The sequence below is a fragment of the Malurus melanocephalus genome, unplaced genomic scaffold (assembly GCF_030028575.1).
Source record: "Malurus melanocephalus ecotype Western Australia unplaced genomic scaffold, MMel_1.1 scaffold_177, whole genome shotgun sequence".
NCBI lineage: Eukaryota > Metazoa > Chordata > Aves > Passeriformes > Maluridae > Malurus > Malurus melanocephalus.
This window is the reverse complement of record NW_026623409.1, coordinates 1157529-1168184: the sequence shown is the minus strand read 5'-3', so window position 1 is coordinate 1168184 and position 10656 is coordinate 1157529. Positions and strand designations below refer to the sequence as shown.

At 38.2% G+C, this 10656-nt stretch overlaps 1 protein-coding gene across 3 annotated transcripts; it reads right to left on the bottom strand.

Moving 5' to 3' along the window:
• Positions 1 to 1645: 1645 nt before the first annotated feature.
• On the bottom strand, positions 1646 to 10637 carry METTL6 (methyltransferase 6, tRNA N3-cytidine). 3 transcript variants are annotated; one of them, XM_057372710.1, is made up of 6 exons: positions 10577 to 10637; positions 8562 to 8943; positions 7743 to 7877; positions 6972 to 7142; positions 5042 to 5183; positions 1646 to 2431 (listed from the first exon to the last, which is right to left on the bottom strand). In XM_057372710.1, the coding sequence occupies exons 2-6, from the start codon at positions 8853 to 8855 to the stop codon at positions 2283 to 2285; spliced, it is 891 nt and encodes a 296-aa protein (XP_057228693.1). In that variant the 5' UTR covers positions 8856 to 8943; positions 10577 to 10637; the 3' UTR covers positions 1646 to 2282. The 3 variants fall into 3 exon arrangements, with proteins under 3 accessions (XP_057228693.1, XP_057228692.1, XP_057228691.1); XM_057372709.1 differs by having other exon boundaries at positions 8562 to 10283; positions 10577 to 10629; XM_057372708.1 differs by lacking the exon at positions 10577 to 10637 and adding an exon at positions 10140 to 10563.
• Positions 10638 to 10656: the final 19 nt, after the last annotated feature.

Here is a 10656-nt window from a genome sequence, read left to right as displayed (position 1 = left end):
CAGCCATCCACAAAAATATCTATTGTTTTTCTGGCGACAGCTAGTTCAGTGTAAAAATGAATGCAGGGGCTGTCTGCAGCTAAGTCAGTTGGGCTGACTCAAGTATTCTGATTAATATTTTTGATTTTTGCCCGCATCTCATTTCCTTTTGGGGATGAAGAGTTCAATGCACTTGCCCTTGCCAGTTGTAACAAGCGTACAGCACCACCATGAGGCGCCACGCAAGGCATTCCTTCAATCTCGTTTATGTGCTGTATACTCCAAAAAGACAAAGCCTCCAGTCCTGGAAGGCACTTGGTGTTACAGACTTCAAACTCACTTAAAAATCAACGAGCTTAGACTGCATGTAGTCATTGCAAAACTGCAGTGCTAAAGATGAACGTGCTGATGAAAGACACCAAATAATGATACCTCAGATTAGAATAGTACTGTCATTGTTATATCTCTTTTTAGCATAGKTTTTAATTTACTATAAACGTTACTAGATATTTATTACTAGCATGGCAGAAAGAGCTAATGGGTTGCACAGCAGGGGTCAGCAATGCATAAATCTTTGGGATAATACTCTCCATAAAATAAAGGAGATGACATATAATAACCCTTCTCAAAGTCATTAAGAGAATTGTGTGATTTAAGCACTTTTTCCTCTAAGGCCAAAGATTTGTGACACAATAAATTCAGCCGTGGGGCTCATGGTATCAGACAAAAAAAACCTATAGTGTCCTAACACGAAGCAATGATCTGTTGCAAATTTATTTCTAACCTGAATAAGACCTTTGGCAGCCCCCCTTTTTTTAAAAATTTTGACAGGTTAACTTCGTAACAGGAAGCTTTACACTGGAAAATTATTACTTTTTTCTTTCCATGCATGTACACCCAATGTTAAGAGCTTGGGAAAAGAAAGTCATTATTACGTCTTACGTTTACTTTGTCATAAACAGAGGCAAGAAGTCACCTCTGGTCCACATCAGATGTGTATGACTGGCAACACGTAAGTCCAGTGGAACAAGAGCCTGAATCAATCAATCATATTCTCATATATACAGCCAGAGACGAAATAKCTACTCAGAACAGGGCCACCCTCTAAGTCACAGGATGCTCAAGGCCTTGGCTGGTCTTACTACAAATATTCCCAAGAATGAAGGACCCTGCCCAAGTATTTGACCTCCCGTTAGTATTTCACTGGAACTTCCCTTGTTGCAATTTGTGTATATTATACAAGATGAGGCCATTGCCCAAGTCACCGGATACTTCTGGGCTTCCTCTGCTGCAGAGCAGCTGTTCAAAATGCAGGTTAAAGATCCAGGCCTGATTTTGAAATTACATCATCCAGGAACACAAAAAAGGTCCTGCAGTACAAACTGCTGTAAGGAAAGGATTTAGTTCCCTCAAGCAGTTAAGTCTGTGGCAGCCTACAAGCCACAGCAACAGCACAGTTACTTTTAGTGGTAGGAAGAGCAAGACCAACACAACTTTCCCGAGAGTGAAAGAAAAGAATTAAGACCTCTGCTCAGGAAAGAAGCAGCTGACTACACTTCATATCAAAGAAAGTACTCCTGACTTGCTGATTTTAGTTCCAAATAGGAAAGTGACTTGCAATACTTCAAATATTTCTGCACATCAAATGAAGAATACCTCCAATTAATTAGGGATAAAGACAACCTGATCCACTAATATGCTTCTTCAAGCAAGAAATCAGATAAATTAGGATCTTATTTACAATACAAACATTTGTTTATACAGCTGAATGTTAAACATATTAAAAAGATACCGTTATTAAAATATTAAAAGCAGCTTATGTTTTACTGCTCACTGAGTCTGTTTCATTGCTGAATCTGAGAAATTACACTCAGAAGGCCTACAAGTACTGAAAATAAATGAAAATTSTAACTTTAACAAGCCTCAAAAATCGTAAGTGACAGGAAAGACAGGATATTTATTTTAAAACAGTTTTTAATAAAAATGGAAATAGAAGTCATGATAATATCGAATGAAAACTAGTGCTTACAATTACCCGTATTTATGTACTTTACCTGATCCTCCAACAATGTTGCACAGGTTTTATTTKAGAAGCAGGGAAACAGATGCTCAACAACAGTTGCCTGCATCACTAAACCATCCTAAAATTGAATTAGAAATAGTATTCATATTTTGTATCCTAGGATGAAAACCAACAAGACGTACTGGATGSAGTCATTTTTGTTTCACCAGAAAGATAAGCACACAGCTTATGTGTTAGCTTCCATTTCAAACAAGCAATACTCTTGCTAAACAGCAAGAACTTAAGTCTTACTGAAAGGCTTTTGAAATTTACTTTGAAGAAAAACTCTTGGAACACGCAAGTCTTCTTTCCTATTCACAGTTTCTCGCTGCACATATTCATTGACCACTTGCTCATATCCTTCAGCCTTGAAAAGCTGAGATAAGAACTCTGGAAGAGAATTAAAAAAAAATATGAAATATTATGTTCAAGCTATTTTTAAAATACCAGACAGCATTTATATAAGCATATGTTCTTATGTGTAGCAGCATGAAAATCACACAGGCCTTCAGATTTCAAGCTGTTCTATGTGGGCAGACTGCTGAACAAAAATCAATAAAGATCTCCTTTAGAAGCATCAACCTAAGCAAAATAGCTTGTAAAACTGGGGTTTAAGCTAGTTACTCAGCTGAGTTTCCAAAAATTGCCACATCTCTTATTTTTATTAAGCCTTGTCATTCTCATTGTGACTGACACCAGTGCATTTTCACTTTGTGCAGYTGACCTTCACTAGCTGAATACATCRCTTACCACAARTATTTTAAAGGTAACCCAGMTGTGAAGGTGCACCTCTGCTCACAGAAGAATAATACCCTCTGTTACATGCAATTGCTCAACAGAAAAAGTGACAAAATRGCAAAGGGGATATGGCAGTACCAAGACTTCACTAAGCTGAACTGAATGTATTTTCCACAAACAAAAAAATTTCACTCAAAGCCTATCTCCCTTAAGAAAGGCAAAAGTGACCTATGCAGCAGGAAGATCTGTTCATGCTATTGACTTGTAATATTAATTAAAAACCATAATTTTTCCTTTCCTGCACCTCAATTGCTGCACCTCAATTACTCAGGCAGTAATTTCACAGTAAATTTAAGTTATTCTAAACTTGTGTTACTTGATAGGAAACAAAGATTCCATTTTTCACTGCTCAAGGGGATTAGCTCGATGAAACACTGATCATGTGGGTTCAGGAAGCACCACATGAGATGGTTTATTGAGGAAGATGAGACCACCCACTTYGGTGGCAGTGCAGGCTTATATCAATCCAAGCCCACCATGGTTGTAAACATTGTATGTTCATGTAAAATGGGGGACCCACATCAATGAAATATAAATAAACAGCACTTAATTGTGGACCTATTGAAATGTCATTGTAGGGAAGTTGTACATTTTTCATAATACAAAATTACAATCACACATTCCTCCACAAATTTAATATTATTTCAAACAGGAGAAGAAATTTTATTTTCCCATGGAAGAAGCGCCATGYTCTTATCTGAGGCCAGGCATATTATAAATAAATATCATTCAAATCAACCCATGCAGCAATTACTTGGTGTACCAATGTATTGCTAAAGAAATTAAAAATAGCAAGGATTGCAACCTCTGTGGAAATTATAGGAGTCATGTCTCCAGTAACAAAAGAATTCTCAAGCATTAAGCAATTTATAGGAAAATCTGTGAAATGAATGAGATCATAAYGAATAAAAATGGGAGTAGAGGTGATCCATGAGACAGTCACAGACCAGCCCAAGGAAAAACAATTGCTGACATGAGCAAAATAAAACAAATTCTCTCTTTTCTCCTTCCTTCCTCTTCCCTACCTCAATTCTTCTGCCAAGGGAAACACGCACACTAGCAAGGAACTACTCATTCAGAAAATATTCTAAAACACAATAAAAATGGGATTTAAAATTCCACAGCTAGGTCAGTCTCTCATTTTTTTCCTTCTAGCATCCATTCTCTGTGTAAGAGCTAATTGTTTAAACAGAACTAAAAATCACCCAATAAATAACAGCTCTAGAAATGCTCCAATGCAGCTGTAGCACAGCCTGCATTATCTTAGATTTCATCATTGTCCTATGAAGAATAGGGGGAGCTCAGACAAGATTAATGGTTTTTATATATCAAAAGCAATTAGGTAATATGTTATGGCATGAAATATGAATAACATTTATTTGGCTCCAAATTGGTCTCTCCAGTGRCTGTATTTTGCTTTAGACTAAGAACAAAAAGCCCCACAGAAATAAATTCACAGCTCTTATTGCACAATGCTCTACAAGTGATAGGGGGGAGTAATGAGTTTAGCATGAGAAATTGGGAGTTAGAAGCTATAGCCAAGCTATAATCCCAATTCATTGTGAGGGTCCAAGCAAATTCCTTCATGTCTCTGTGCTTCAAATTCTCCACCAATAAACTGCAATGATTAYCTTCCATCCTAAACCATTATGAGCACTGAATAAAAACTAAATGCTGTAGCACATGGAAATATTTTTTGTATCATCTTTACTAAAAAACAAACCCCAGTGACCACAGCTAGTCAGTGCTATTCCAGCAGGACTKGTGCACAACCTTCTCAGTGCTGCAGTCATAGTTCTGCCTTTAGAAGTCAATAGACCTCATCCTGCACACCAGAAATAGCTTGCACAAAGAATGATGCCGAAAGAATTGCTTAGTTGCTTCACGAAGATGACCAATTTCTCTAACTGAACATTGGCCTTTTCCCCTTAAGTAACAAAACTGAATGAAATTCAGCAAATCCAGAAACTGCTGCATTTGGAACATTATAGAACATACAACAAGCTTGTAAACAAAAAGTGATCCACAAAGTTCTGCCAAGTCTAAATAATTTCTTCTTCCCAAAAAGGATGGTGAACGAAACAAACCACATTTAACAGTTCATCCGCATAWAACAAAACTTCCTTGGGCATGTTGGCAGTACTCTTGAGCAAGTTTAAACAGAAGATTACAGAAAAGAAAGCACTCTACTGTATGTCTTACCTTCAGTAAAAAAATATGATCTTGTCCCATCTTGTCTAACATAAAAGTTTTCCCCAAGTTTGCTGCCAGCTTTAAACCTGAGCATTGCGTGATCATACAGCCCATAGTCTCGGAACAGGACACACTTGCCTGGTTTCAACACCTGTCACACAATACACACACCCTTTAATACACTGAACAGATTTAGTCATATACTGATATATTTAACTGTGTACACATACAGACATACACATACAACTAAGACAAGGTAGACTAACACACTCAACACAGCAATGAGATAGGTATCTACATCTATACACATATAAATATAGATGTAGACATAGACAGAGATACAGATACAATTAATTKCTATGCAGCAAAAAAGTTTTGTAAAAACTGGATTGACTCTTGAAAATGTTTCCCCATGAACAAAAGACTACAAATAGTTTTAGAATACCTGTTCAGGTGMTGATCAGCTAAATAAGCAAAACTCTTCAAATACAGAAGAAGGAAGAAAATGTAGAATTTAACAAAAAGTCCCATCAGGGCATTTTTTCTGTTGGGCAGTATATTATTTAGCACCTGATTTTGCTTAATATTAACAATAAAATTTAGAATTATCTTTTCTTTTTTGCCATTTATTTTTTCACAGGAGAAAGCAAAATGTTGAGAAATAAATAAGAAACCATCTTAAGAAAATGCATCATAGATTTTGTTTTAATTGCTTTTTGGTAAAGAAAGCAAGACATAARGAGTTTAAAATTTATAAATACATGGTCATTGAACATGCTGATTTTAGATATCTCATACATGTAACTTTTCTATGACATCAAATACCAGCTGTATTTGTTAGAGGAGAAAARGAGTGCTTGCCAATTTGTGCAGAAATCTACAAGTGACTTGAATGATCAAGCATCTCCACAGAGAAAACAATAATTARTCCTTTCATAAGTCTTAGCTAAGAATGAATCCTGATTTTGGAAAACAGCTGGACATACACAAAGAACTCCCTAATATTCCCTTTTCAAACTACTGATAATAAATMAAACAATATTAAAAAATACAAGAGTCCAAATACACTTATATGCCTTAGTTGACTGTTTCCCTTTGCAGTCAATATTTGACATYTCAGGAAAATTCAGAACAATCACAATTCAGATTGTTTAAACCACACTTTGGATGGGCCTATCCTAGTCTACCAACTAACAAAGATGGTTTAGGGAGATGAGACTCCCTGGATTAATGTTGACTTTTGAATACTCTAAATCACCACAGGTCAAGTGTGTTTAATAGCAGCAACATCCTAACTGCCAGCCACTGTATCTCTGGAAGTTAATTTTGGCTATCTTTCACATCTCAAGAACACAGACATCTCTGCAACGTATAAACTTTATTCATAGCATATAACCCAAGTCACAGCTTTAAAATCACATAGAGTGTCCTGGGATGGAAKGGACCTGAAAGATCACCTCRTTCCAAAMMCTCTGCCATAGGCAGGGACACCTTCCACTAGGCTTAAAGCCACATCCTGGCCTTGAACACTTCCAGTAGTAGGGCACTCACAACTTCTCTGGGCAACCTGTTCCAATGCCTCACTAAAGAATTTCTTCCTACTATCTAATCTAAACCCACTCTCTTTCAGTTTGAATCCATTCCCCTTTTCCTTGTCACTACATGTTCTTGAAAAAAATCACTCTCCATCTTTCCTGTAGGCCCCCTACATGAGGGCCAAATTTCATAAACCTTTTTGTTATGCTGATGGCATGAATTAGGCCTCAATCCAAACAATCTCAACATATTTTAGTCCTGCATACTTGGTGAAATAACTAAATACATTCATGGAATATAATATGAAAAATCACCATTGCAAGAGAGCTATTTTCTCAGAAAAAAATGTACTTTCATACTAAAAAGAAAGTGCTTTAAAGGCTGCAAAATCAGCTATTTTTACCTTGTAAATGTTCCTCAGGACAAGATGCATTTTGTCAGGATGAATGGCAGAAAGCACAAATATAAGTGTGGCAACATCCACAGAATCTGCTGGTATATTGTCTAGAAGATCATCTTTGGTAAGATCACACTGGAACACTTTACATCTTTCAGTATTATATAAAGCATTTTTCTAGGGAAATCAAAAGAACAAGCTTTCACTGAAAATRAGCAGCATTTGTTGCTATAATAAAGCAAAAATCTCGTGAAATTTATCAGTAGAGAGACAAAAAATATGGTGGCAAAAGAATATTAACTTCCAACAGATAGCTAATGCAATCAGAAATTCTTTGCTGCATACTACGATAGTGAAACTACAACTGACACAATAGTCTGTTCTCATGAGAAAACATACCTTTTCTGTTTCACCCCTGCTTCTGCTCTTTAAAAATTACATAAACACTGTTAAAGGAAATTATGTATGACAGGGTGAGGTACTGCACAGTCAGTAGAGACATAGTAGCGCTCCCAAAAAAACACTGTCTTGAATGTCCAAATCATTCAAGAAATACACGATAATGGTCTAATTTGACACAAAAAGCCAAGTCTTGAGCAATGATTTGACTTCTTACATAGGATCTCCACTGAAATGCAACAGCCTCCATTTTTTTGCAAAACATATTCTACCCTCCTTACAAAAAGGAAGCCAAAACTGTAACTGTTGTTATAGTCATTTATAATTTTAGAAGCTTCTAAAAAACACTCTAAAAGAAGTTCCAAATATCACACCAACCTTCACATACTCAACAGCTCTAGGAGAGAAATCACAGGCATATGCAAAAATATTCAGATCTTCTTCTAAGAGTGGAAACAAGCAGTTCCCAACCCCRCAGCCTGCTTCCAGAATGGTCAGTTTCTGATCTGCAAACTGGGGAGGAAGCAATACAAGATAAAACACACCRTTTTTGTTTTCCCCATCATAAGAGCAGAGGCACCAGCATTTTAAAAGCTATAATCAATTTTAATTAGTGCTGTTCAAAAAACCAAAGGAGACAGCCACTGAATAATCTGACACTACAACTCAGACATCTTGATTTCCACAAAAWTAGAAATAATTTTAGAATATATTAATATTTCTTCAGTCATCTACCCCTTAAGAAATCAACAGACTTGTGCCATTTTTGTCTTGTCTTTCATTCRGTTATAAGGAACAGATGCATCTGGCTATTCCTCTTAACAATGTTTGGCAATTACCCTGCAATTCTGGATGCTTTTCCACAAAGCACTGTACTGAAGTGCACCAGCTTGCACCCAGGGAGACAAGCTGTCTGCTTAGGACACAAAAACCAAATATTCCAAACTTCATTCTTAGCATCCAGGATGCTATGAACTRCATCCCCATCCACTATGGGCCATTTATAAAATGAAACTGAATTGATGGATCTGATTCTGAGGAGTTACCTTTGATATTAAGAGAAACTACACGGCAGACTGCAAACTCAACATGGAACAGATTTTTGCAAAATGGCTTTAAGTATTATAAACTGCCTTGGAAACAACCGATTGGAAACCACCAACCCCATCTTTTCCAGCAAAAGTGTATAGATCTCACCTCACGACACGCCTTTAACTCTTGAAACTCTCTGGTTGTCCAGTGTCTGTCTTTGAAGAAGTTGGTGCTGTTTCTTTTGTAAAACAGATCCCAGTTCTTCTGTGCCTCTTTTTCCAGTTTTAGTTGTTTGAACTCAGACACCAAAACCCGATCTTTTGCCAGTCTCTCAGCCTCCTCCAGGCTAAGGACTCGCGCACTGTGGCCTTTTTTTTGGAAAGCACCATCTTCAGTAGATGTTACTATACTTAAGCAATTGGCTGATGCCTTTTCTTGGAACATCCTAGATTCTTTCATACAAACATGAACACCAAAGACCCACGGGTGATCGTTTTTCTTTAGTGTATGGTTCCATCGCTTAATTTAGGTAAAACAAGCGAGCATCCTTAGAAGCAAAATTAAAAATGAGAAATAATTACAGTATGTACTTACTATAATTTCAGTGATCTGCTCTACCTGATGGACCGACATGTCACCAAACTTCTTTTAATTTCAGAAAAACTTCATCCAAACTAAGAACTGTATACAATATCACACTGATGTCAAAGAAGATATTTCAGAGTGTCCTGGTCTTCCCTCAGCATCCTAGAAAGCTACCCAACAATACAAAGATGGTGCAGCTCTAACTATATTTTCACTAAGAGAGACTTGAGAAGGAAAGCAAGAGCTTCCTATCTCCTTAACTTCAGTTAGAACCCTGCAGAAAAAAAAGGTAACTGACAAACAGATGACATTTAAAAGTCACATTAAAATTGATGAAACAAAGAGTATTCACATTAGCATTTCTCCTTCCTGCTCTCAGCTCTGTGAGAAACATTGGTGAAAACATCAGCAATTGTAACACCATGCCATCTGAAGAAGAAAACCAGCACTGTGGCCAAAATACCCAGAACAGGCCTGTGCCAGTATTCCTTCCGCTGTCTCCTCCTGAGGATTCACATTGRTTTAACCACCACAGGTGGGTTTATTTTCAGAAGTTAACAAAAACAGAGCAACAAAAAGAGCTTTGCATAGGCTGAGAAGGGACCCAAATATTTTCTCTGATGTTAAACTGATTCTGACATCTGTCTTGTCACAAACATGCAGATCCTGGATGATGGCAYATGCAAATTAAATCCTGCATGGCCCAGTAATTCCCAGGGAAGCCAACACATGCCACACGTGTACACCAGTGCCCAGAACAGGGCACTGATGTCATTTTACCAAAAAGGAAATGAGAAAAACACAAAAATACACAACCTAAAGCAAAAAAAAAATGGAGTAGTATTTCACTTATGTATTTTTATCTTATGTTAATATACATTTTATTAAACATATCATGGATCATATGTACATATTATATATGCTATATATGATGCTATCATGATATATGTGTCATAGCACAAACACAATATAGGAAAGTRCGCAAATGAAAATAAGAACTGTCAGAATTTTGTCCAGTGTCACAGACACATCCCCTTTTCCTCCAAAAACTAAAGAAGAGCTTATAAAAAGTCTCCTTTGAAATCTCTTCAAGAGCACATCCTCAAAACAAACAAAAAGCTKAATCAGCAGAATTTCTGCTATAGTTCAACTACACACCTATTTCCCAGACACCCTCCAGTATTTCTTCATAGAACGAGCTAGGGAAAACAAACGAACCCAAGCGAGTCCCTTCACTGACGCATCTGCTGTGGCGTGAAGGCAGCGCGATGATAAATTCAGCCGCAACAGCCCATGCTTAGGCTAAAGAGATTTTTAAAGGTGTTTAATACAGAGCTAAGTCCACAAACAKGTACCACCTCTGTGCGATCCCGCGGTCCCCTCACAGGGACACCGGCCTGTCTCCAGCACTCCTGCCCCAGCGGGGCCGGGCACTGCACACCCCGGCACGGAAGGAAAGCGCCTCCTGCCCTGCCCTGTCCTGCCKTGTCCTGCCCTGCCGAGGGCGGGGAGCGCCGGGCTCCCACCTCCCTGGGGACCCTCCCCGGGACAGCAGCCCCGGCCCGGCCCCGCGCCCCCGCCTCGCCCCGCCGTACCCGCCGCCAGCCCCGGAGAGCCTTCCCGGAAGGGAAAGTCAATAATTTCCGGGAGGACGCGGGGCGGCAGCGCACGGAGC